The sequence below is a fragment of the Tripterygium wilfordii genome, chromosome 13, assembly GCF_013401445.1.
Source record: "Tripterygium wilfordii isolate XIE 37 chromosome 13, ASM1340144v1, whole genome shotgun sequence".
Lineage (NCBI taxonomy): Eukaryota > Viridiplantae > Streptophyta > Magnoliopsida > Celastrales > Celastraceae > Tripterygium > Tripterygium wilfordii.
Window position 1 is genome coordinate 11904563 of NC_052244.1, and position 27591 is coordinate 11932153.

At 36.8% G+C, this 27591-nt stretch overlaps 4 protein-coding genes across 11 annotated transcripts; 2 read left to right on the forward strand and 2 right to left on the reverse strand.

The window, feature by feature from the left end:
* Nucleotides 1-261: 261 nt before the first annotated feature.
* LOC120013069 (mechanosensitive ion channel protein 2, chloroplastic-like) lies at nt 262-8495 on the reverse strand. Of its 4 annotated transcripts, none has more exons than XM_038864702.1 (14): nt 8367-8495; nt 7749-7953; nt 7525-7584; nt 6725-6888; nt 5513-5633; nt 5292-5389; nt 5096-5209; nt 4709-4769; nt 3953-4102; nt 3661-3771; nt 3319-3486; nt 3100-3213; nt 2720-2776; nt 262-1744 (listed from the first exon to the last, which is right to left on the reverse strand). In XM_038864702.1, the coding sequence occupies exons 2-14, from the start codon at nt 7824-7826 to the stop codon at nt 503-505; spliced, it is 2538 nt and encodes an 845-aa protein (XP_038720630.1). In that variant the 5' UTR covers nt 7827-7953; nt 8367-8495; the 3' UTR covers nt 262-502. The 4 variants fall into 4 exon arrangements, with proteins under 4 accessions (XP_038720630.1, XP_038720627.1, XP_038720628.1 ...); XM_038864699.1 differs by having other exon boundaries at nt 7525-7590; XM_038864700.1 differs by having other exon boundaries at nt 7525-7590; nt 8304-8424.
* Nucleotides 8496-9918: 1423 nt separating this feature from the next.
* Nucleotides 9919-14678, reverse strand: LOC120012143 (uncharacterized protein At4g38062-like). 2 transcript variants are annotated; one of them, XM_038863432.1, is made up of 3 exons: nt 14577-14678; nt 14037-14125; nt 9919-13657 (listed from the first exon to the last, which is right to left on the reverse strand). In XM_038863432.1, exon 3 carries the CDS (start codon nt 13612-13614, stop codon nt 10096-10098), a length of 3519 nt encoding a protein of 1172 aa, XP_038719360.1. In that variant the 5' UTR covers nt 13615-13657; nt 14037-14125; nt 14577-14678; the 3' UTR covers nt 9919-10095. The 2 variants fall into 2 exon arrangements, with proteins under 2 accessions (XP_038719360.1, XP_038719361.1); XM_038863433.1 differs by lacking the exon at nt 14037-14125 and having other exon boundaries at nt 14577-14677.
* A 3454-nt stretch (nt 14679-18132) lies between these two features.
* On the forward strand, nt 18133-23477 carry LOC120013136 (4-hydroxybenzoate polyprenyltransferase, mitochondrial-like). Of its 4 annotated transcripts, XM_038864825.1 has the most exons (9): nt 18134-18585; nt 18714-18849; nt 19089-19210; nt 20419-20488; nt 20607-20756; nt 21205-21340; nt 21441-21537; nt 21888-21959; nt 22311-23477. In XM_038864825.1, exons 1-8 carry the CDS (start codon nt 18182-18184, stop codon nt 21955-21957), a joined length of 1185 nt encoding a protein of 394 aa, XP_038720753.1. In that variant the 5' UTR covers nt 18134-18181; the 3' UTR covers nt 21958-21959; nt 22311-23477. The 4 variants fall into 4 exon arrangements, with proteins under 4 accessions (XP_038720756.1, XP_038720754.1, XP_038720753.1 ...); XM_038864828.1 differs by lacking the exon at nt 19089-19210 and having other exon boundaries at nt 18133-18585; nt 20602-20756; XM_038864827.1 differs by lacking the exon at nt 21441-21537.
* Nucleotides 23478-23850: 373 nt separating this feature from the next.
* LOC120012583 lies at nt 23851-27591 on the forward strand. The gene is made up of 8 exons (XM_038864026.1): nt 23851-23889; nt 24781-24846; nt 24949-25006; nt 25096-25175; nt 25544-25633; nt 25717-26053; nt 26429-26480; nt 27114-27591. The coding sequence occupies exons 1-8, from the start codon at nt 23851-23853 to the stop codon at nt 27181-27183; spliced, it is 792 nt and encodes a 263-aa protein (XP_038719954.1). The 3' UTR covers nt 27184-27591.

The following is a 27591-nucleotide window of genomic DNA, read 5'->3' on the forward strand; positions in this document are numbered from 1 at the left end:
GCGGTATGAAAGAAATTGACACCATTTTCAACAGCCAAAATGGTTGGGTCTACAGTTGTGTAAAATGTTTTGCCTAATCTTAATTGGTTGTATATACTTATCCAGAATTTTTGTTGGCCTTGGGTAAGTAATGCATCTTTGGGCTAGGCTAGGGGACGACTATAACCAACCAGACCCGAGCTAGTAGCTCAATTGATGAGCTGGGTAAGCTCTGTGTGTAAACAACGAAGAGTCCAATTCATGACGAGCATCCATTCAATGTTGGAAAAGCTAAAATCTTTGATCTGATTTGGTATTGACGACAATCTTACAAGACATTTGATGACGCCATGTAAATCGCTAGAAACATGTAATGTGTCGCTAACTGAATAACCAAAGTCGAGTTGACAACATGTCCATGGTATATGGTATGACAAGACACATGAGATTCACAGTTCCTTACCCTACATTCAAGGAAGAAGTTACAAGTTAGGAGTATAGAGAATGCATCCAATCAACCTGACTAATCTCGCTGATTGACCGAGGTTGACATGGGAGGAACTGGAATTTGGACATCTTTGCCATCTTTCTTGGCGGGTGCAGGACTCTCTCCATTAAGGCGGGTGCCAGGCGAGTCCTTTCCCTCAACAGGATTTGGAAGGCAAACCATCTCTTCTTCAATAGGAAGGACTCTCTTTGACCCATCCAATGCAACACCAAGAACTATATTTTCCTCCAATGCTGTCCTTGATGATGGCAACTGTGAGACCGATTTTCTATCTCCATCCTGTTTTGATTGCGTAGATTCTGGTATTCTACCTGCTTTGTCTATACCAATTTCAGAAGAGGAAACAGAACGATTATCAAGCTTGCTGTATTGCTCACCATTCCTCAGACTTGCATTCCTAGACTGTTGCTTGCTATCAGAGATCTTTTTGTTTGGGGATGAATTCTCAGAAACTGAGCCAACAGCTTTGGAGTGAGAATTTGACGTTTCAGCAACCTTTGAATTTGTCTTTGCTGTCGCCTTGGTGTCTTTGCTGGTTTGCAAATTTGATAGATTGCTACTGGCATCTGCCTTGGAGTCAGATGGTGGCGTTTCTGAGGCCCTTGAGTCAAAAGCTGATAGTTCTGTGGCCCTTGGGTCAGACTTCGCCATTGCTCCTACCTTAGAATCCGATTTGGTATCAGGTGTAGGCGGTGCAGCAGTCTTCCCCTCCAATGAAGTTTCTTTGGACCCAGATTCGGATTTTGGTATTACTCCAACCTTAGGATCTACTTTTGTGTCCAGTACAGGGCGTGCGGCGGTCTTCCAATCCAATGAAGTTTCTTTGGACCCAGATTCGGATTTTGGTATCGCTCCAACCTTAGGATCTACTTTTGTGTCCGGTACAGGCCGTGCAGCAGTCTTCCCCTCCGACGAAGTTTCTTTGGACCCAGATTCGGATTTTGGTATTGCTCCAACCTTAGGATCTGCTTTGGTGTCCGGTACAGGCCGCACTGTGGCCTTCCCATCTTGCTCTCCAGTAGTGCGGGCTGCACGAGCTTGTGATTTTGTCTTATCCTCTCCATTGATTCTGTAAGAAGGTTCAATCAGCAGCAGAGGACGGTTGGACCCCGCCCCACCGTGTCTAAAGGTTGAATCTCCAAATGGAATGTTGTCTAAATCTGCATCACCGTATATTTTCTGCACTGTACGGATTGGTGTGGCAAGTCGGGCACGGTGATGGCTAATGACTCGAAGAAGATCCAACATTATAGCTTCCTTTTTAGTCAAACACAAACACAGAACCAAAATGATTTTGATGCTCCGGTTCCATTCAAATAAAAAAATACATGTTTCCATACTTATACAGATCAATGATCTTCCAACAACCAGAAAGGTAGTTAGATATGAAATTTGGCATCTTACAATGACCATAGTAAGTCAGTAACACAGGCAGAAATCGGAAAAGGAACATCAATAAAGTATTTTCTTATGCAGTACTGCTTCTAGAAAAAGCCTATAATTAGTATGGATCTATCCTTGAAGCGTCTTGCATTTGATGAAGTTACACACGCAAATAAAGTGAATGGCAAAAATACAGAGCTCTTACGATTAAGCATACATTTTATGAATGAAGCATAATGATGAACGGCAGACTAAGTTCCATTACTGACCAAGGTTTTCAATTTTTTAAGGAAATGTTGCAAAATGAGACAAGGAGCATTATGAAAAATGTCCAACTTGTGAAATGTCAGTACAAAGAGATGTCACACTTTTTGTAGGACGAAACAGTCTTCAATAGGAGTACCCAAATAACTAATTAATTTCTTTCAGTTAGCTTAAATTTAAAGAAGCGTTAGAGAGAGAAGAAGGTAAAAACTTATAAGACCTCCATAATAAATTTGAGCGCTATAATATTAGATTACCTAATTACCCATAACCAACAAGACGTAAATATATCAAGAACTGTACTAAAATACAGAGAGCAAACACAGAAGCACAGAGGGACAACGTGAAAACATATATCAGTGACTCATCAGAGTCGCATCTTTAATGAATTATCAAAATAAAAAAGGAGCTAAATCAATAATAAGAGCAAAGCATCCCCTCTTAAATATTTGCCTATATCATAGCTAAACATAGTACTTGGCATTATCATCTTATAACACTAAAACATATCTAAGAATAAGGAATTCTACCAAAACTATCCCATATCATCATTTAGACAAAAAAACAGGGAGGTGTTCCTCTTACCTTCACACAAAGATACTCTTCAAAATGAGATGTTTTTACAAAACAGGATACCAAGATCTACAAAAAGACATGAAACAAAAATTAGAAACTTATAGATTCATAACAAAGTATTAGATGTATGGAGATCACCATCACTAAATGTGTTTCTGGAAGTAATAAAGAAGGATATGGATGAGGAATGCCAATGATAGATGATAGAGGTAGACCAGAAAAGTTACCAGTAATTTTAAACTATTCCAACTAATTTGCTTGTACTTCCGAATGAAATGTGGGTGTTAATAAATTGTTCTATAATTAAGCATTTACATTCTCAGGATTTTGTCTACTAGGAGACTCAGCAGATTTAACCTTGTATGAAGATGCAAATAGTTAATACTAACCAAAAGAGCTTGATTCTCAGGATTGATATTGTCCAGAAAAACTCTTCTATGCAACCTCTGCTGCTCAACTTGAGGATTCTTGGCCAAGACTTTGCGCATATCATGAACGATATTCTACAGCGAAAAAAGAAGCCCCCAACCATTTATTAAAAGGGAAAAGCCCAAAATTTATTCTATGGCTAAAAAAAACAATTGAACGCTAGCTCGATTTATCCTTACATTAATCTTATTCACATCCAAATGACTAATGGCTAGGTGGGTTTTAATTCGCCAATGAGTTTTTTGGCTCAAATTCCTCACAACATTCACTGTGAACTTGTGGTTTGGAATGTGAACTGCTTCACGATCTTCTCCTCTTACAATTGTTGGAGACCACCAACCCACATGCTGTAGAATTTAGAAAGTAAAAGATCAATGTATCGGAAAAAAAAGAGTCCCCTGATTAGGCAGGTTTCCATTTTAAAAGCACATATATAATAATAAAAATTAAAAAAATATATCTCAGCCCTTTTATGCAGCCACTTGCCCATACTTCTAAGAGGTATGTTCTCAGATACAAACCTCAACTGTACCGGAAACTTCATATCCTTCAATCTTTGTCTGGATCCACTCATTCACAATAAAAGGCCGGGTTGCATGAATCATTGCACTCGAGAGGAAGTTTGTAAATATCTAAAAGACAAATAATTAACATCAAAAGCAAAAAGCACTGTTAATTTTGTAAAAAAAGAAAGTTGAGATTGTTTTAAAGAAAAAAGTAAAAAAAGAGACATAATTATTAAGGCTATAGAATTAAGAACAATATGCTATTGCATGCTTAAATGAATCAATAGCAAGTTTACAAAATTTGCACCTCACGACCAGCAAGAGTCAGCAACACTGTCCCAAGACCTCCAGCAGTTAGCCATTTCTGAGTAGAAAAACCCAGCAACTCCATGAACAGCGAAACAGCAGCAACCCAAACTGCAGAGTAAACAGCTTTCCCGGCAAACTGGAAGCCCATCTGTTCCAAAAAGCAAGAACTTAGAACCTGTTATTTAAAATGCTTGGTGTAGCTGCAGTCTATAACCACATTCCATTGTAGGCTGTATAAGCAGAAAAATCATAACAAATGAGAGACAAAGTTGATGGGTAGTAAAGGTTCTCTTCAATTAATAATATCAACTCCAGTTAAGGATATACTTCTAAACTACCATCGATCTGTGACAGATTCAAGTAATAAGTCCCACAAGTGAAAATAGGCCAAGGCTTTATAGCTTGAGAGTACCAAAGAGTGGATTTAGAATTTGTTGGAATAAGACTGAGTAATGTAAATATATCATGGTAGTGAATGTAACTCAGAATAGTCTGGCATTCAGAGTAGACTAAACTCGAATTCAATTATCAAAAGTTTTATAATGTAAGAAAAATGTGCACAAGGCTCTCACGGTGGGCAGGGTCAGAAGAATAACAAGCATACATGAAGATGATGTAACCCACAATGTACACATCACTGCAGTCAATTACGTGTTATGACTAAGCCATGTCCAAATGTCAAAAAAATAATATTACTAATCAAGGTGGAAAAAATGTGTCTGAGAATATAAACAATAATGGTGCATGTACATACATTTCTTGGATCACTGGAGTCACTGGTCTCCATCAAGAATTTCTGTGCCTGCTGAATCACACTGCACAAAAATAAATACCCATCTTTGGTCAGCTGCATTAGAGCACGTGGAGAAAAGCACCCCATCTTGTAAACCATTGTCCGAATTGAAAGCCAACACTAAGGAAAACGCATAAAATTTAAAAGAAATATGATTGAGCAAATTATGAACAGTGGAAGAATTAGTAATGACAACGAAAAGCAGAAAGTTTTCTGCCTGTAAGCAAGAAAGGATCTGTAAACTGGTTATGCACAAGTACCAAAAGACAAACTCTATAGTTTTACTATTGTATCAAAGCTCATGGGAGCAATATCAAGAATACTAGTATCGAGACAAAAATAACTCACCTTGATGAACAATAGGCAAAGGCCAGCACAGTTGATAGTGATCTCACAAAGTTCAAAAGTCGTTGCTTAACCACCTGGCTGGATTCTGTAGGTAGAACCATTGGATCTAGTGCTCTACAATAAATACAAGATAGACAGAAATAACAGCCTAGCATTTAAATAAAGAAGATGCATAATTAAGCCATAATTGTAAAACCTGCATATTAGTATTGCTCCAGTCCATAGCAGCAAAGGCTGAATATATGAAGTCATTACATAATATGTGCCGCTCTTTTTCCAACTATTATCATTCTTCTGCAGCACGTCAAAACTATCAGAAACCATAATACCAACCAACCAATTAGGTCGAACATAAGCATTTAAGAAATTGTTGCAGTAAATTATACGGGATTAAAAGACCCAAAAAAATGCACGTACATGTAGTAAATTTCTGCTCTGACGCAAGAGTGGCCCCAGACCCCATACAGCAAAAAGAATGATACCAACAGCTGGGACCATCTTACCTAGGAAAGGGCTGCCTTGCAAAGCATTGTATGACCTGCATTAATAAAATTATAACATCTGCTATGTTCGAGAGAACCCAGTTATGTAAATAAGGACAAGGCTTAAAACGCAAAATGACTTGATTTCATACATCCTGAAGAAAAACCTAGATGAAATACAGGAAAAAAAAAAGGAAGAGAGCAGAAACCAAAATACTTTCTTAATGAATGTTTACAGTATATAAAACAAACTGAGCTCAATCCATCTTTCCATGGGTAATCATGCCTTAAGATTACGTCACTGCAGACCCCAAATGTCTATATATTTAAGTAACAAATAATCTTATGAGAATCAGGGGTAGCCCGGTGGTGGCTATCCCTCCCAGGTACCTGGGTTCGATTCTCATATGGGGGGTGTGGTTTCCGGGTATATTTTCCCCTGTGGGGCCTGACGTGTAAAAAAAATTAACAAGTAAGTTGAGAAATTTCAATTCAATCAACAGCATTTTATAAAAACTCCATGCTATATGCCTATACATGAGATAACTCAGTCACTCTCTAAGAGGCTTAGCATATCTCAACATTGTTTGCTTTTGGTAGCAATGTATCATTTCACACTCTTAGTTCATAAAATTCACTAGTCTATGTTAAACAAAACAAGCTATTTATCCCCCCTTGATCTTTGAACAAGATAAACATCAGGGGTAAACAACTTCCATGTATTCTCTCAGTGCAAGTGGGGTCAAGGCAAGGCAAGATGCACACAGCCTTACCCCCTGCAATGTAGAGACTAGAGAGGCCCACTGTTAATAGGATTTCAAACTGTGCCTGGGAGAGGCTTTTTTTTCCCAGATTTGAAAGCATTACAAATAGCTTACATTGAAGCAACTCGAGCAACATTAGCACTAAGCCAAAGGTTTACCCAATTTAGGGGAAGGGATGCAATGAAAATATGAACAGTAGATCTATAGATGAAGCAAGATTGCAAGAAACAAAATTGAGATGCACACAACAGATTTTTATGGTTGAAGCAATAACCACAACTCCTACCATTATAATGAAGTTAAATTAAGTCCACGGGCAAAGGAATGTATGCATGTGTGCATGCTAATATGGGTATACTCAAGTAGTAAAGCAAACGTATAACCTTGTCAGTGCCATGGATGCACCCTTTATACCAGGATGTCCGAACGCCTGGCCTGGTGGTAGAAAACATTGACACTTAAAAGCATTACTTCTGCATAGTACAGATTGTGCTGGCCTGTAAAAAGTTTCTGAGAGATGGATACTCCAAGGATCAGGCTGCCGATTCTGTATCAGAAGATATCGTTAGACTTTGTTCAAGTCAATGAAGTTTCATTAATGATGCAAGGATCAATTGGTTTACTTGTTTTCAGGCACCCTTTGGTAATGTACACAGTAAATGACACCTGAATTTTCAAGCTAAAATTTTTTCCTTTCAAATGAGAGTTCTATTGGTACCTAGAATCTGATGAAGTGCAAGATCTCCATTTTTGGAGAACTCCCGAAATGTACTAGAACATTAATGAGAAAAATGTTGCACTATCAACAATTAGAAGACCTCATATCTTTTAATGAGTATGGCCAGAACAGAGGAGATTAGTGCTTAAAAGTTAAAAATGATGATATGGGTAAGCGGTGGAATCACTGAGATAAAAGCTTGTAAGTATGTTTACTACAAGGCCATCCAAAATGCATCTGTAACCAGAGGAGCCAAAAAGAACCCAGATAAACAGCAAAGTGAGATAAGAACAAGTTAAGACAGTTGATGTAGAACAGAGTTATTGCTATATTTCAAAACTGAAAATAATTATAAATTTTATTTGCTTCATTTTCAAAATTGCAAGTCTAATACATTCAAGCAGTGGAACAGGGACACCATTTCAAAGAGGCACAACTTGAATGTCTTAGTTCAAAAAGACTTACCCAGGCACGCGACGAGAGGGTCGTGGTCAGTAAAGATAACTTCCCCCTCCCCAATACACTCTGAAACAAAAGCAAAAAAAAAAACCCTGAAGGTGTAAGTTAAATTGGACCCAAAAAGAAACTAGTTGAAAATTGTTAGAATATATATATAAATGATGCGAAAAGCCTCAATTCACATTATTTATACATATTTCAACAAAAAAAAAAAAGAAAAAAGAAAGTACCTTGAATTGTTTACTGCACTTGTGGTTCTTGCAAAGTCCCAAATTCTGGGATAATTGCAAAGAACCAGCAAGAGCCATATCTGAATTGAAATTGGTGCCTCTAACAGCGTATGATCATACTGAACAACACGACTCTTACTCTTTAATTCCAATTGAGATCAAAAGAGTGAAGAAACAAACTTTGGCAGCCTCAAAATTCAATAACCTGCTCCAGAAAAATTAGTTACATCAGCCCAAATACAACGCTAAGCACACCTCATTCACCCGTTGACAACTATCCCAAAAACCAATATCAACGACGGAAACCCTAGAAATGAAAATTAAATCCTTGAATTCAAGTTCAAACTTTCCGCGTTAACTTCCATTTCTCATCAGTGAATTACATGAAGCGAACTGTAGCTACAGAACATCAAATAAAGAACCCTAAAATTCGCCAAAACAACTAATTAACTCATTCAGGCTAACAGAAATATTAATTTTTTTTTTTCTTCATTCAACCAGAAAAAGATAAGGAAGGGAAAGGAAAACCTTACGAATTCGATTGACAAAACTCACTCTGAAAAAAGAAAGAAGAACAAAGCTTCAAATTGAATGGATAATCAAATGAATTGAAATCACCTTCTCTTGCCAATTCATGAACAGACGAAGCGGAGAAATTCGGGCCTGAACGTTCCAAGTAAATTTCAAGCCGACGCGGTGATAGTCTTTTTATTATTTTATAATTTTCGACCAATAAAAATTAGGCTCAAGGTTATCTACAAGGACAAAACTTTATATTCCAAATAAGAATAATCTAAACAAATCTTTAGAAAAAATGACAAAGCCTAATAACTTATCAAAATACCATCATTCCAACTTATCAAAATACCATCATTCCTCCTTTATTCTTCCTCTTTCTTCTTTCTTGCGCCACCATATCGGAAGTTGATTGTCCGACCTTCATTTTCGATGAATGAACTACCGAAATGAAGCTCTAGGTCAGCCTGATCAAAGCCCACTCATCACCAATAGTATAAAATCACTTGAGTTACTAAAAGAGTTTCGTGAAATCACGGTCATCATTTAAAAAAGAGTTAGATTCGACCAATACGGCCAACGTCGACGACCATCAACACCTCCAATCAACTCCACATACCAAGACGCATCACCTTTGAGGTTTTATTGTTTTTTCGAATTTATTTTGCCATCTGAAATCGAATTTAAATCTGTAGATATTATATCTGTTTCGTATTTGATATTATATCTGTTTCGTATCTGTCAATATTATATATGTTTTGTATCTCTCAATATTCTTCTGAAATCGAATATGAATATGCAGATATTATATCTGTTATGACATGTTATCGGTTTTGGTCCTTTTGGAACTTCAAACAGATAACGTTTCATTAAAAACAGATAACATTTTATCAAAACAGATAACATTATAACAGATATCAAATTAATCGAAACATATAACATATCACCTACAGTTTGCAACAGGAATCAGAACCAAAAAAAATACGAAAAATCACCACAGAAACTTTCAAAAATAATGATTGATGATAGATTGAAGGAAAACTACAAGTCCCGTGGTGAGTATGATCAGATCTAGAAATTCAAACACCAAGAATATCCAAAATCAACAGGATCGCAAGGTGAATCATTATAGAAATTCAAAATTGATGCAAGATTCATATTAGAAAATCAATTTCACAAAGAAAATTGGAAAGAAAAATATTCCCTGCAGCTATAATCATGAAAGAGGAGCTTTCGTAAGTGAGAGAATAATTTTTGTAAACTTTATGATTAATTTTTAAAATTTAAATAATTAAACTGAGGTTATTTTAGTCATTTAAAAAAATTAGGATAAGAGTTTGACCTTTTTAGAATATTAGTTTAAAGTATATCGAGTTTATGGAATAAGAGTTTTAAGAATGTCCTTATTGGAACAAAGTTTTTCGGACTTATATTTAATTTTCTCTTCTTTTTATCGTAGAAACCGCCATACCTAACTCGCCTGTTTGGTCAATCATCACAACAAAACGCAGCGTTTAATTGACGCGCACGTGGTGATAGCTCTCATGCTTATCAAATTGGTCTAACTGTGCCACAAGATTTGTTTATACAAGCAAACCAGTATATTCTGAACACTTGATTGCAAAGCAAAAAGAGGAATTGGAGACTTAGAAAATGAATAAATGGATCTCTCTGTCGTAGAAAATGCATTGAAAATGAATAAATCGATCTAACTGTCGTAGAAAATGCTTTTACAGGCATGAAACGTGATATACAAACTGAAAGCACAAACACTCCATGCTCCATATTGCATGGGAAAGTTCTGAAAGAGTAGTTCAGATAACTAACTTTTTCACCTGTTGTAGCTGTAGTTCAGCTCTCTAAATGGCGACCTTCCCTCAGGAATCACCTCAAATTTCTTCATTGGGGATGAAGGGTGAGATGTCACGTTCTCCTTCACGGTGTCAAATAGTCTATAATCACCTTGTGGGACCACATCAGACATCCGTCCCAACATTCCCATCAGTTTCATATCTTCGATGGAGAGCTTACTGATTCTGTCTTCTAGCCCCTCAATAAAATGCAAGAGGTTTTCCCTTTCTGACAACAACTCCATAACATCTTCATGTAATTTTTGTTTTTCCTCCCTGAGCTTGTTGATTAAGGCATCTGATTCTTTCAGCTTTGACTCCATTTGATTTGCCAGAATCTTTATTTCTGTTTCTTTTGCCTTGGCTTCAGCTTCAATATGCAATGCTTGCTGTTTTGAATGAGATGATAAATTTTCCTGCAATTCCAGCTTCTGTTGTACGTGACAGATGTCATCTTCCAGCTCTACAATCATCAGCTTTTTCTCTTCAATTTCTAGTTGAGCCAAAATTTCAGCTGCAGTGGTCTTTTCCCATGCTTCATGTACCATATCAATCTCCATCTGCTTCTCAGCAAGCTGTGAAGAGAAAGAAATCAATGAGTTCTTGAATTTTCGTTCTAACGACTTCACAAGCTGCAGAAGACCATCTATTTTCTTCTGTTTGCCTTCAACAAGCAAAATGAGGTTCCCTGTCTCATCCTCAAACCTTCTCTCCGCTGTTATCTGTGCAATCACCATGCCCTCCAATTCTCTTCTTAGTGACTCCTGCTCCAGCAACCCTATCTCTTTCTGGAGAGCCTCTAAAATCTTGTCCTTGTCTCTCATTTCTTGAAGAAAGCTCTCTTTCTCTGACACAAGAGACATTGTTTTCTTCACCGGTGCAGAATCGTTAGCTTCTAGTTGTTCTTTTTCAATCTTTTGCTCCAATAATGCAATACGCTGCTGGAGATTATCTATTTCACTGCCTTTCTCTTTTAACATATGGATAAGGCACTCTCTCTCTTTCTTATTGGTCTCCCCATCCACTACTTGTGCAAGAAGAGAGGCTTCCAATTCCTTCCGCAATTCCTGATTATGTTCAAGGTCATCTTTAAGACGTTGAGCAATAGACCTCCATATCCATAGTTGAAATTCAATTTCATGTGCTGCACAAATTCTCTCATCTAGTTCGGAGTTTGCTTTGTCTAAAGCATCATTAACTTCTCCAAGTTTCTCGTTTGAGTCAATTTCCATCTGCAAAACCTGCTCTTCTAGCTGAAGCTTATACCTGGATGACTCCTCAAGCATTTCCCTGTAACTCTCGAGCTGTTTTTGCATCAGGCACAACTGGTCTTCGATAAGCTCCAAGGATTCAACCCTCCTCAATAAAGAAGATGTCTTCCCACATTCTTCAGTCAATTCAGAATTTGCCATGTTCAAGGCATCAGACACTTCTGTAAGTTTCATTTTTGAGTCACTTTCCATCTCCAAGGCATGCTCTTCTAAGGACTTGACCCTGTTTAGCAAACAAGCTGTCTTTTTGCACTCTTTAGCCAATTCAGAATTTGCCATGTTCAAGGCATCAGACACTTCTATAAGTTTCATTTTTGAGTCACTTTCCATCTCCAAGGCATGCTCTTCTAAAGACTTGACCCTGTTTAGCAAACAAGCTGTCTTTTTGCGCTCTTCAGCCAATTCAGAATTTGCCATGTTCAAGGCATCAGACACTTCTACAAGTGTCATTTTTGAGTCACTTTCCATCTCCAAGGCATGCTCTTCTAAGGACTTGACCCTGGTTAGCAAACAAGCTGTCTTTTCGCGCTCTTCAGGCAATTCAGAATTTGCCATGTTCAAGGCATCAGACACTTCTACAAGTTTCATTTTTGAGTCACTTTCCATCTCCAAGGCATGCTCTTCTAAGGACTTGACCCTGGTTAGCAAACAAGCTGTCTTTTCGCACTCTTCAGCCAATTCAGAATTTTCCATGTTCAAGGCATCAGACACTTCTATAAGTTTCATTCTCGAGTCACTTTCCATCTCCAAGGCATGATCTTCTAAGGACTTGACCCTGGTTAGCAAACAAGCTGTCTTTTTGTGCTCTTCAGCCAATTCAGAATTTTCCATGTTCAAGGCATCAGACACTTCTATAAGTTTCATTTTTGAGTCACTTTCCATCTCCATGGCATGCTCTTCTAAGGACTTGACCCTGGCTAGCAAACAAACTGTCTTTTTGCGCTCTTCAGCCAATTCAGAGTTTGCCATGTCTAATGTCCCGGTAACTTCTCTAAGTTTCTCTTTGAAGTTACTTTCCATCAGCAAAACTTGCTCCTCTAGGTCTTTCTGCATCAAGTCTCGCTCCGCAAATGTTTTGTCCAGCTGAGAGCTCCATTCAGCTTCTTTAGCTCTAAGTTTGTCAGAGCAACCTCTGTGCATCTTTTCCAGTTTTTTCAACCTGGTTTGCAGCTTACCCACAGAAGACGAATTCCCTGCTTCATGTATCCCAGCTTCTTGAAGTTCTCTAAGGGATTCCAGCAGCTCTAGCTTTTCTTGCTCCAGCTTCCCCGCTCTGTATTCCATTTCTTTGTGAAATGTTTCTTTTATGTCCAGTGAATGTCTTAGAGCAGCAATTTCTCTCTCTCTCTGAGTAGTCAGGAATTCCAGTTGTGACTTAGCATCCTGGCACTCTGTAAAAACACACTCAAAGCGTGTTTTGAATTCAGAAAGTTCAATTTCCAGGTATTTTCTCCGGCTCTCTTCATGAGCAAGGGCTTGGTTGCACATCTTCAACCGTCTTTGAAGGTCTTCCGAGATTCTGGTCTGAGAATCTAAGCTTGACTGTAGTGAACTAATCTTATCAACTAAGGTGAGTCTTTCCTGCTCCCACTCTTTCTTGCTTGTCCTGAACTGGTCCCGAAGCTTTTTGTGTGCCTCTTCTAAATGCTGGAACTGCTCCTTCTTCCATTTTAGTTGGTCCTCCAGCTCCTGGTTTTCCTCTTCTAATTTGACTAGTGCATCGTCTCTTGCTCTCAGTTCTTTGGATGATTGCGCTTTTTTCTCTGCTTCTAGATACTTCTTCTCTGAAAATGATAGGAGCCCTTTCAGGCCTTCAATCTCCGCCATAAATACATTAATCTTTTGCTCCTGATCTACGTTCTTCTCATTTGCCTCATCTAAAGCCACTAGCAGCCCTCTATTTTCCTCTTCCCATTTTCGGTATTTCTCATCATATTCAGCTCTGAGCTTATCATTTGCAGCATTCAGACATTTGGTAATAGACTCCCTTTCATTCAATCTGCACTTAAGATTGTCGTTCATCTGCTTCAGTTCAGATATTTCTTCTGCCTTCTCATTTAGTTCTTCATTCTGCTTCACATTTTTCGAACTCAATTCCTGGATTTTAATGATCTGCTCATTGTGCACTTTCTTCAGACTGTTGGACAGTTCTAATTTGCTTTTCAGATCTACCCTGAGGTTCTCAATCTCAGCTTTAGCTTCATCTAACTCTTCGCAGACCCTCTCCATTTTCCTGTTTCTTTTCTCGCCGAATATAAGTGTCCAACCTAACCTGTTTGCAAGCAAAACACACATACATGTTATATATGCTTCTCCATACTCTAAGTTTTAACTATTGGACAACTAATAAACAAAAAAGAATAATTTTCATTTCTTTCAACAAAATCATTTTGAAGGACAGACTTCCCCTGGGAAGATTTGGTTCTTCTGGCACACCATATATTTATGTTTGTAACTTCTATTATACATTAACACTTACAAAATGGAAACTAAACCATCAAGAGAGATGGAGAAATATCTGAAAAAATAATACGAACGTAAAACCTTCACTTGATACAATGAAGAATAACCCAAATTTAAGAAGTGAATATCACATAAAAACAAGAAGGTGACGATAATGTTCCAAAAGCTAAAGAGATTAAATTACTTACAGTTCTATTTTGATTCAAAGACCACAAATCAGTAAAGAAGATATCCCAGATAGTGCGCTTCCTGCTGAGTGATTCCTCCCATTTGGCTACTGAGAAAGATAAAGAAATGAAAGAAAGAAATGGTGGGGTCTTAGGTTTTTCTTCAGACAGTAGGGCAAAAATCTACCTAAATTGAGTTTTCAATCTCTACTCTCGTTCGAATACATATTTCCAACTAGTAGAGTGCCAAAAAGCTGAAAGTACCACCAATGCTCAATTTAACAGAAAATTCTAAACCCTAGGTATTGTAAATCAAGGTAAAAGAAATAGAGAAAAACAAAATTACCAGATGCAGATGCGTCAATACAATACAATCATCAAACGAATGAACAAAAAACACAAAAAAAAACACTAGTACTCCGTATTTTTCAACCGGGAAAAAAAAAAGAAAAGAAAAAGAAAGCCTGTTTTGAGATTTGAAAATTTTTCCTCCAGTTTCTTGCAATTTCTGAACAACCAAACAGAGAAACGAAAAACAAAAGGACTAGCACAGAAAGATACCTGGTTTTAGGATTACATATAAGCCATCAAGAGGACTCTCTTGGAACTGGTCTCTGGTTCTTGTAGAGGAAGACTGGATGCGAGTGAAGATGAGAGAGAAAGTGAAGAGTGCCGTTGAGAGATCGATGGCTGTTAAGATTTAAATTTGAATGACGGAGGCTTGACGCCGTGATTAGTAAAGTGTGACGACGTTAGTCTTGAATCCATCAATTTTTAACAGAAAGTTTTTTAATTTCCACAAATAGTTTTTACTTTCCTGAACAGTTGAAAACTAGCCGTTAAGAGAATTATTGGGCTGAGCTTATATTTGGGCTATTCTGGTGTTTAAGATTTGGGTTGCACATCTGGTCCATCTTAGCTTAGCCCATTCATAGCCTTTGCTAGAATAGTTGGGTTGGGCCTATGTTTGGGTTTGGGTTTGGGCCGGCCCCATAACTTATTCAGACAGATCTTCAAAGCAAATCAGTAAATTAAGCATATAAAGTATAAACAGAGCCAATCAGCCAATATAATCTCAAAACATATAAATTTTCAAAAAGTAGTAAATTATGCAAAATATACCTCAATTGGAGGTAGTCTAGTTGATCAAGTTATCTGTCCAGGATCTTGAGGTCCAGAGTTTTATTCTCACCAGGGGTTGGGATTTGAGTAGTTTTCATCCGTTATGGTGGCCTTCATGCCCCTCGAGCATAGCTTAGCGTGTGTGTGACCTATAGATCTTTCAAAAAAAAAAACTAGTAAACGATTATATTAAAATTGTAAATTATGCATATTTTCAAAAACTAGTTTTAATTCGCTTGCAAATTTGCATATAGCCTAATTGGTAATTTGGGTACTCACTTTCTCATCTCCACGAAGTCATGATTCGAGTGGAGGAGGCGGAATAATTTCTTCAAATAAAAATGTGATGAGAAAAAAATAAAAGATAAAAATAAAAAATAAAAATAAAAACATTATGAGAGGGTAGAAATGACCGTAAAGATATCTTCGAGCATGTACAATTAAATGATTTATCAGTCATAAGTAATTTCCGAATACTTACTCTAATTGATCATGTCACTTAACATGGGATTTTCTTTCCAAAAACAAGGACAACCGGTTTGGCTTTTTCACCACTTGCTTTTTATTTCTAATAACTAGGGAAATAACAACATATATTTGTATGATAACTTTGTTTTCGTCGTTTTCTTTTGTGTATGACACATGCCATGCAAGTGCAATTTAGTGGACGAAGAAGAAAGTTCAACTAAGTTAAACCTAGCTCTTTAATTTGTCAGTGCAATAAGGGGCCAAGAGCCACCACTTTTGACTTTGATTTTCTTTTGGATTGATATTTTTGTCTTGCTTTCTTTTACCTTTTCCAAGTCTTCGATATATGTGTATGAGGCTTATTAAAAAAGGTATCATATCATATGCTTATATATTAGTTGGTTTGAAAACTTTGGGTTATTAGTGTAGACTTATAAGGAGGTTTAATTTAGTTTTAGGTTGATAAAGTGATTCAATATATTGGTCTCCATTGCTTCAATCCCAAAATATACTCATATTATTTTGTTGCGTGTGATCGAAATCTCTAATTACTGGAAGGTCCTAAGTTTGATTTTCAACTAGAACAATATTCTTGTGATCGCACGCTGAGTTTTGATCCAACTTATTATGTCGTCAAGTGAAAAAAATTTATACATGTTTGCCGTCAATGTACGTCCATATCTAATGTCAAAATAATAAATTAATATAGCATCATTCTCGGTTAAAAAATTCCCTGGTCACCCTAAAAATTGTTACTTTACCATGAATTAGCATTAAGTCTAGTGAATTGTGCCCCCAATCATATGTATAAATGGGAAAAAAAAAAGGATTAGCATTATTGGAGTCCTAGCATTATCAAGACTATATGTACTTTTTATTGACAATAAGATTTCGAGAAACTATCTATAGACCTTTCGTTTATGGAAAATGTTAAATGACCAAATTTTTTTTTTAACCCAAGTCTAGGTGGCTTTGTCGCATAAGTATGATGACATGGAATAGAGGTTGACAGGACACATTTTTTGAAAATCAAATTTCCCTCCTCTTTTGTTCAAAATTTGAAAATTAAACTCCCTTTTTATCTCCCACTTCTCTTTTTCTCTCCACTTTCATGATTTCATCATCTCTCATTAACCACAAATAGACAAGTAAATCATTTATATTACATGTCATTGCATTGTTTTTTTTTCATACAGACATGCAATTGCATTGTTTTTTTGAACACAGACATGCGATTGCATTGTTTTTTACCAAACAGACCTGCGATTACATTGTTTTGAAGGAATGGTATTACATTATTTTTTTACATACAGGCATGCAATCACATTTTTTTTTACCAAACAGACTCGCGATTACATTGTTTTCAAAACAATGTAATTTTCAGAATAGACAAACATAAGTTGTAAAAAAATAGTCCAAAAACCAGTTAAGAATAATAAGGTAGATACATTGTTTCAGAAGCAATGTAATTTGTAAATAGTTCAAATGGTTGTAAACATAATGTTACACTGTTTTCAATACAATGTAACTTCCAAATATGCAAAAAAAAGGAGAAAAAAATACATTGTTGCTGGAGGTGGCCACTAGAAATGTTGCTGAACGTGGGTGGATGGCTGGATCGACAAATTAGAAACAATGTAATTTGCTTGGGCCGCCAGAATCCGATAGCTACTTGGCTGGAAAATGGATGGGTAAGTTGTGCGTCGATGCCTGGAGTCCAAATATGAGGTTGGTTGTCGGAGACGTCATCGAAGGTGTCCGAATCAATGCATTTTGTGTCGTGATATCCTCCTCCTTTGGGTGTTTTTTTTCCCGACGTAACGAGCTACAATAGGTGATATGGTGGGTCGAAAAATGATGGTAGTGGTTGAGCGCTTTCGTTTGGTGGGTCGATGGTATGACGATGATACTACAGCGGTGGTGGTGGTTGTCTCATGAGTGAGAGAGAGAAAAGGAGAGAGAAAGGGAGAGAGATGATGCTTATATAGAGAAAAATTGCTGAGGTGAAATCCTATGTGTGATGTCACTTAGGATTGGGTTGGGTTGGGACAAAAAAATCTTAGGCCATTTAACACTACCGTTCATTTAATTTCTTCACAATGAAGCCAAAAATACTCCTTTATAGACATCCCAAAAGTTGCCATACAATTTAGAGAGGCTATTTAATTCAATACATAATTAAATTAAATGCTGTCCACCTACTTGAACATCAAGAAGTTGGTCTACCAAGAAAATCTTACAATATTTTATTTTTCCTAGAAAAGCTAGGCATCATGGGCTTATTTGGAGTTACTTTTGTCATAGACAAATGAGATTTGTTTAATTGTATTACTTTTTTTTTGGCCCTAATGGAGGGAAAGAAAATGCCGATAATGATAAAATTATTTGTCGATGCATATTAGAAAAAAGACCCTCCAATTCTCCGAAGACTATTAGACATCCTGTATTAATAATTCTGATAAAGAAATTAGATTAGGGTTAGAGTTTAGAATTTATATTTATTAAATTAAGGTTTAGTTATAGTTGGGAGTGGGACTAAAATCTTGGTACTCTTGGAGGCGAAAATTTTGGAAAAAATGGCGTCGTTTTGGGTGTCTCGGGCCTCTCGTGGTCGCCGGTCTCTGAAACCCTCTCTATCGTCTCTCTTTCTCTCCAATCCACTCACCTCTCCAACACGCCCAACACCTGCCGTAAACCCTAACCCTAGTCTCATTGTCATCCCGATCAGACAATTCTCGATTTTGACCCCCAGTTTTAAATTTTCCCGCGAAAATGAAGAATCCAGTTGTTGTTCAAATCTCGCACTAGTCCGGCGAATATCCACATTGTCGAACTCGAAGAATGAAGACAATAAGCATGGAACTGGAAGGGAATTGTCGTGGATTGACTTATATTTGCCCAGGCAGGCTCGGCCTTACGCTCACCTTGCCCGTCTCGACAAGCCCATCGGCACTTGGCTCCTTGCTTGGCCCTGTATGTGGTATGAGTATGACCCTCTGTTAGGTTGCTGAGAAAATGAGCAAACATTAAAGAAAGTTTGATCGTGAGACCATTATTAGATAACAATTACACTTACTCTCCTTTTTTTCTTATAAAAATTGAGTATAGGTCGATTACTATGGTGGCCTCACCGGGGCACCTTCCAGATTTCAAGATGATGGCTTTGTTTGGATGTGGGGCTCTGCTATTAAGGGGTGCTGGCTGTACTGTAAACGACCTCCTTGATCGGGATATTGATACAAAGGTACGCTTGAACATTTGCTTCTATAGCTGTTGTAAATGGTTATTTTGTTATTCACATCCATTGGTTTTTTTTATAATAAATGTATTCTCATTTTAAGATTTGTTGGTGCTTGACAGTTTGAATTCCTTTTTAGTGCTTCACTGCCCCAGAGCGCATGAGTACCAACAATATGTTATTTTGCATAAGAAGCGGTTTTGTGGCCATATGCTTTTAGTTTCTGTAACTACTCTATTATCCAGGTGGAACGTACAAAGTTGAGGCCAGTTGCTAGTGGTCTTTTAACACCATTTCAAGGCGTTTCTTTTCTTGGGTTTCAACTACTTTTGGGTTTGGGTATTCTGTTGCAACTTAACAATTATAGGTTAGTGTTGTTCTCACTCGTTGTTGTTTCGTCGCATACAAAAGCTATTTGCTTTCTCCAGCGCTTTGCAAGAAATAATTTCTGTATTTACTTGTCCAATTTGACAATCTAGTATATATGTTGTTCACGAATCAGGTGTTATGTAAAGCTGCCTCTTTGTGTGGCATAATTTTCATTCTCCAGCACTTATATGGCATTGTTGCTGTGAAGTGCCCTCATACCTACATACTTGCAATCCTCGTGCAGACTGCAGAGTAACACAGGACCATCCAAAACTTCTGAAAGTTTACGTATAACATATGTACTATGCTACTCTCAACTCCATACGTGTCTAATAAAAGATTGAGAAAGTCAGAAGATTGACTTTTTTTAATATGTTGTTATATCAAATACATACTATCATCTTCTACTTTATAAAGTTTATCTTCTTGTGCATTGATATAAAAAAAAATTTCGATCATTGTCAGTATTTAAGGATGTTTCTTTTCATATAATATCCAAAAATCACTGATAAAATGAACTAAAACAGTCCATAGTTCCATGAAGTTTAGTTCTACAATTATGACTGTCCTCAGGAAAAAAGATTGTCATTCTTTTGAGCTGCAGCATTATCACCAGCACTATCATTAAATTTATAGACCTAATGTGATTTCATCTAGACCTTCTCTATCTGCTTGAGTTCAGTGCATTGTCTTCCTTGTTGGTTCATTGACGCTCTATGTAGTGTCAGATGCTTTTGTTTTTTCCTCAATTCTGGCAACTGTGGCAATACCAGCCCAAGTCAAGTAACAATCATGAACAGTTAATTATCTTGCATACATATATTGATCTCTACTTCCACACACCCAGTCAACTAGGCATTGATATCATCATGAGCTACAAAGAGGGGGGAGGGACAGGCTGAAGGAAAGAGCAAAGTAAATGTAGGATCAATACTCTGTTATGGGCATCCGCTACATGAATACTCTTGTTGCAGTTTTTTGTGCCTGTGCACTTCATTGGATGCATATTGGCCTGGAAAGGCTTTTCACTATTTGTGTGTTCGAAAGTATATTGTTGCCTTTGTTTCTGACCATAAGAATTCTTTTTAATGGTGCCTGACTTGATTTTAGCTTTTGCTTTGCAAATATGTTCAGTTCTTGTTTACTAACTTTGAATATAGTGGCAGAACAATTTGGAACTAATATTTTTCTGATTATGTTTTACAGCCGCATTTTGGGAGCTTCATCTTTGTTTCTGGTCTTTTCCTATCCTCTCATGAAGAGGTTTACATTTTGGGTAAAGATACATTTTCTCAATCGCATATCCTTTATTTTTTGTTTCTTTTTGTAAGTTTGATGAGATGTTTCATGATAACTGATCAATGTCTATGTTAAATACAACTTTCTTAGAGCAGCCTCAAGCGTTTCTTGGTTTGACGTTTAACTGGGGAGCATTATTGGGATGGGCTGCTGTTAAAGGAACTCTTGATCCAGCTATTGTGTTCCCACTGTATGCTTCTGGAGTTTTTTGGACTCTTGTATATGATACTATATACGCACATCAGGTTGTTATCCTTTTTACTAATGTGTACTGACTGTGAATCTTACCTCTAAAACTTTTGAATTTTTAATGCATTGATTGTGTTAACTCCTATTTACGAGATATTGCAATTGTTTAAAATTTATCTATCTAGTTACAATGTCTACAGCCCCTGAATTGGATTATTTTAGGGATTTGTGATGCTCCTGCATTAATAGCCAATGGTTATGTTAAAACTGGGGACCTATCGTCTATTCAGCTATATTAGGTTGGAGGCTGTCTCTATTTACCATTCTTGGGTGTTGTTCATGGGGATGGTAGATATCAGTCATCGATATACATGATAATTAATATTTGTGAAATCATCGTTTTGTGATTTGGTGCTGATATTAAATTTTGTGACATAGTAAGAATCTAATAGGAACATCTTTTTTTCTTTGTTTTAATGACATGTATCATTAACTGCCATTCAGGATAAGGAAGATGATTTAAAAGTGGGTGTCAAATCCACAGCCTTGAGATTTGGGGATTCAACTAAACTGTGGATAACTGGATTTGGAATGGCATGCATTGGTTGTCTTGGCATCAGTGGATACAATGCTGATAATGGTACTCAAGAACTCTATATTTTGTTTCTGTGAAATATTCAGTTTATTGCAGTTTTCTAAATTTGAGAACACCCAACTGTTTACTTTGAATTTCGAAACAGGGTGGCCATTTTATTTATTTTTGATGGGTGCATCTGGACAATTGGCTTGGCAAATATGGACAGTTAACATATATTGCCGTACCGATTGTAATAGAAAGTAAGTGCATGGTCTAAAAGTGTTTTTTTTTTTTTTTAAACTTTTAACATGCTTAGAGGTTACTCAGTCCCTTGAGCAATGTTCTTGACTGACAACCACTTATTCCTATGCTATTAGTCACTTATTGTGTACTGTTATTTGAATCATTATTTTTTTAGTTGTTTTCCATGTCATGCAAAGTTGCATACTAGTTTTTGCCCCTTTTAAATTGTGCTTCATTTCATTGAGGATCCTTTTTCAAATAATGTCTCATTCTGCATTATATAGCAGTTTTTCTTTTGGTATTGTTTATGATTTCTCCTCCTCATCTCAGTATCAATCATGACAATGCTACTATTTCTTGGTTGCAGGTTTGTGTCTAACAAATGGTTTGGTGCCATTGTCTTCAGCGGGATTCTTTTTGGTAGACTCTTGTCATAGAGGTATGGTTACTTCTTAAAGATCTTGTTAGCTTAAATAGGAAATAAAATATAATACTGGCATACTATACATACACTCTTAATTCTGGCGTAATATACATATACTTGATGTCATGTCAATGATTATTTCCATCAATTAATTTCCTACATCATCATTACTCGCTTTCGGTTTACGTACAAAAATGCAAAATATAAAATAGGTTATGAAATGCATGCATGCTGAAATGCAGGTGAAATGCATTGACCCTACGTAGTTGAATATCTACCATGATAACAAATTAAATTAAAAGATACTACTACTTATTTAATTAAAACTAAAACTATGGTGAATACATATATCTACCATGAAACTAGGTTGAATCCTCTCCAACCTAGACTGCATCTTCGGAGAGGTCCAGCTCCTCCAGCCGCTTCAGCTCCCTCAGATGCTCGGATACGAACGCATCTCCTCCGACCATCTCCTTCAGCTCCTGGTGTAGTTCCACAATGGTTTCATTCATCTCCCTAAACATTACCTTTAATTCGGGTCCAACTTCAGCCGGGTTGGAGTGGTAAAGCTTCGTCAACACATCAACATTCACCGTACTCCCCATTTCTCAAACATCATCTTTCAATTTTTTTCAGTCGGAGGGCAAGTCGAGCAATCTGCTCGTAGAAGTCCAGTCATTCAGGAGGGGAAGAGGCGGCCATGGCTTGTGAAAGACTTTCTTTTGTTTGTGGAGAGACAGAAAATAACCCTAAGGGGTCATTGAAAAGTCTGAAATCAAGGGCTTAATTGGCAGTACATAAATCCTTAAGGGAGAAGAATAGTGTGATTTAGGGAAACTAACCCTAAGGGGGTAATTGAAGAGTCTGAAATCAAGGACTTAATTGGTAGTACATAAATCCTTAAATTTTGTGACATAGTAAGAACTAGGGTGTGCGAAGGAGGGTAAGTTGTAGTATGCGATAATTAAGGAGTTGATGTATTCTCTCTCGCGTTGCTTCCACTTCAACAATTTTTTGTCACGCTCGTTCTAGGCGTTCCTGCAAGACAATTGGCATGGGGTGGTGGTCAAGTTGCCCCATGAACTCCGTCATTCAATATGAGTTCTCAGATTGTTGTCTATAATATATTTCTGGGAGGAAAGTCGATAAATATCGTAATTTCCAATGATATTTATCGGCTTTCCTCCTAAAAATAGATAATAGACAACAATTTGAGAACTTGTATTGGATGGCGGAGTTCCCGGGGCAACCTGGCCACTACCCATGCTAGTTGCCTTGCAGGAACGCCTAGAACGAGTGTGACAAAGAATTGCTGAAAAGGACGTAACGCGAGAGAGAATACGTCAGCTCCTGAATTATAGCATCGTACAACGAGTGAATTAGAAACGCGATGGACTTGCAAGAGTCAGGAATACGAGCGAGACACTCGTTTTAGTATTTTACGTTTCTTAAATTCTATTTGTATTAAAAAATAAATGGGCTTATTTTGGAGTTTGAGTATTTAGTGATATGTTTTGTATTTTTGTTTCTAAATTTGAGGGTGGGATTGAGTATACCCTTGGGCGACAATAAATCTGCCCCTGATTATAAATTTTGGGTTTTTTTTTCCCTTTCGTAAAAGTCAATTAGATATAATAATGTTTTTTATTTTCATATAGAAAATTAGATAAATAGGGTGCATTAATTAACCACAAAACCGAAACTAATATTAAAAAAGCTGCAACAAAATGTTTTTTTTTTCTTTTCTTTTTCGATATGATGTGTTGGCATTTTTTTTTTTTTATCTTTTAAATATTTCACAAAAATATCTCAAACCAAAAATGTTAAAGTCAATCATTCTCATAATTGAAAGAGTATTTAGGTAGATTTTGCTGACTATGAATAAGACGTAATTAAAACAGTTTCAATGTATCTGGTTGAGAGGGACTTTCCATGTGAGTTTCAGGCAAATCACATGAACACCATGCTGAATTAAGCATATGAAACAAAAATATGCATGGTGGTCTCACAATTTTAGGGAGTAAGCTGACCTGGCACGTACTCATGTGCCACGTGGCCCAAGCTGGCCCAAGCTTTTGGTCGACTTGGCATATGTGAATTTCAGTTTTTTCTTCAATCAAATACCTCTTTGTGGAGGTGGGGGTAAATTAGATCAAAATTCATAACATTGCTCTTAATGAGAATCATATATATTATGGACTTTTCGGGTCCATATAGTATGACCCAGAGAGATTTATCACTAAGGTATCATCTCAAGTGACCTTATCTCATTTACGTGTTAGTAATAAATATAAAATAATCATTTGACTATAGTCTAGTTGGTTATTTTTCGAGTTTAAGATCTAAAAAATCTAGCTTGAGGTCGAGAGAACGATTATAACTCCTAAACAAGTATCATTATTTTCAAGTGGTTTGCATTGGCTTGAGTTTGGATTTAGTATGTTATTTAAAAAATAAAATAAAATAAGAGACACGTCTGGTGGGTTGTTATCGGTTTTTTCAAAAAAAATTTAAAATAAGTTTATTATTATTTGTTCAAAATAAATGGGCCAACTTTATTTACGTGTCATTAGTTGAAACCTTACACAACACGCAATGATTGGATAGACAAAAACCCACGTCAGAAAATTTGGACCGTTGCGATCCTACTCGTCAACCATCAACGGTAGATAATTTACAGGAGAACTTCTTTAATAATTAAGTGTTTTAATTAAAGCCAGAGTGTTAAACTATTGTTTAATTATTGGGGGATCAACCGTCAGGAGCGCGATAATGTTTTTTGTACCGTCAGATTCGTTTGTTTAAAATATAATTACAATTATCATAAAATAATTAGATATGCCAGGTGTTTATAAATATAGAAGAAGACGACGTTCGTCTCCTCCTATATCCTGTTATCACAGTAGAGAGAGAGAGAGAGAGAACAATGAGAGAGGGATAGTTAGGATTAATTTTTCGGGAATTTTGATTTTGGTGTGTTCACCGATCATTCTTCTATCCATAGATGCAATTTCGGTTCATTGTCTTCTTCTTTGTAGGTGAAATAACCAATTCATATTTCGGTTTTGGATTTTCCGATCAATCATTTTGGTTTTCGCCGGAGATATGGTATCGAGGGATTATGTGTCCGTTTGATCATTCGTGATCGCAGATATTGCAGAATTCTCCCTCAAGGTCGTGACTGGCTTCAAATCTGGATTTTGCCTTTTGTGCTGTTTTAAATATTTCGAGGTAATAAGTTTGGAGATTAAGCTAACAATTGGTCTGTCTTGGATTACCTCTGTTTAATTTAATTTAATTTTTTTTTTAACTTTAATGGGTGATGTAGTGTTTTTAGGGTTGACGAAGAAATTTGTTTTGGGTTTTTCCCTGCTAGATTCTAAAATCATTGACAATTAATTTAAGTCTTTGCAGTTTTGATCGGACAGATTATTGACGTTTTCAGAAATGATTGAATTATTAATTTATTTAAGTTATTAAAACGAAGTAAGAAACTTCTAATTTGTCATTGGATTGAAATTGAATTCTTTTTTCCTAATCTGGTATTCTCTGTTGTTACTGAATTAATTGGTCTCCTAATCTAGTAGTTATTCCAACAGGCAGCAGCCACTTCTACGAATTTCCTTCTTTCGCTCCCACTTTTCTTTCCACCCATCAATGGCTGCATCCTTAACCCGTTTTTCATTGTGGTTATGGGGTAGCAAAGAGAAAGAGCCTGTCTCCAATGGTTCTTCTTTAAATAACTCCTCTGATTGGGGTTCTGGAGTGAGAGACCGATTCTGTTAACTTCACTACAAAGTTAGCCTCATCAAGGAAGGTTAAGAGGAGATGGCAGAGTAGGGAAGATAGGGGAGTGGAGAGGGAACGTGCTGTTGTTTTCGTGCCATCTGATGGTGGTGTTTATTTGTCTGGGTCGGAATCTGAGGGTCCTGACTGGTCTATTGGATGGGTGGAGCCGCATGGACCAAATTTTCGAAGCGATGATGAGATTGATGATGGTTTTGCAGTGCTGGTTCCTTGTTATAGACCTGGTTGCAAGGAACTTGTCGAGGCGTCTACTGGCCAGCTTTTGAGTGCCATCAACAACCTCCCAAAGGAATCGTCTTCTGGTAAGAGACGCGTTCTTTTTTTCTTCAAATGAACAAGAGACATCTTCTTTTTATTCAAGTTATTAAGTATTATATTTTCCGGTACTTTGGTTGGGTATAGAATGCATGAATATAGGAATGTTGGTGAATTAGGGGAAGCAATTAAGGTAATGAATTATGCTTGATGTATTTTAGAGCAAACTGATATTTGGTTAGGTGGTCAATTACTTCATTCTAAAACTCAATTTTGCATATTTTGCTTCTTATTGGTGTACTGCAAGTATGATCTCGTTAGTGTTGGTGTTGAAGCATTTGAAGTATAGGATTTTGTGTGATTATTTAAAGGGAGTAGGTTTTCAATTTCGTTTTGAATTGATCTTGTTTTGTTTGACACAGTTCCCCTTCTTCCTGGGGCTCGCTTATCTTCAATTTTGATTAGTGTGGAAAGGTAATATGAGTTATGTCATTGTTATGATCGTTATTGTTCTTGTTGAACTTATCTTTCTTGTGTTCGGGATTTTTTATCCCGTAAGAATTTAAGTGCTTGTAAACTATTGAGGCAATCATGATTTGCCATGTAAACATGGTCACAAGCTCCACTTCAACCAATTGCATGAAACATATTTTGTTAAAGTCTTCCTATATCATGTTGGCTGTTGTATAAGGCAATATCAGATCAGTAAAAGGAGCGTTTGTGAGGGATGTAAAAAGTGAACTCCATCATGTACTCAAATGCTAGTCGACATAAATCTCAGCTTTACACTTTTGTGACTTTTGTCTTCAACTCTGTTTGTTCAAATCAGGTGGTTATCGGTCTCTTGGAGATTCCATACTTGTTATTTCACGTGTTTGTTGAATGGGGAGTTAATGAATTGTTCATGGTTCTTGTCGAAATAAAAAATGTCTGCTCTTCTGTTTATTGGATACAGGGGTGGCTATCAGCTTCAAAAGTAGTCCTTGTAAATTATCGATTTTAATGCATTCTACTCTCTCTGCAGTTTTCTGTTATTTTCATTCTACAGGCCTAAAATATTTGTCATGCATGATGAGTTGGTTCTTTGCATTTTGGTTGAATATGCAGAGGGAAGGAATTATACGAAATGGCTCTCTTCTCTTCAGAATTTTTGAAGCATCAAACGGCCCCAATTTGATTGATTGGTGTGAATCACTTCTTTTTCTTTATTGCATTATCAAACAAAGGAGATGATGTAGAAAACAGAAATTAAAACAGATTCAGTGGCGTTAGGGTCTGCATCAATTTCTGTTGGAGATGTTTAGAGGACTAACATCCATCAAACATGGCAAGACGCCATTTAGTCGATTAATGAGAAGAAGCTATATTCGTAGAAATGAATTTACAAGAGGACACAGATTTTCCCCCACATGGCATTTTTTTAATTTTATTATAGAACATGGTATGTTTTGTTGGTCATCTCTATATGATGGAGGTTTGATTTCCTAAGTACTGCTACCTGTTAATATGGTGAAAGTAATGTCTGTTTCTAAGCATAAGACTACTGTACATAGATTTTCATCTATTCCCTATCAACATTTTAGTA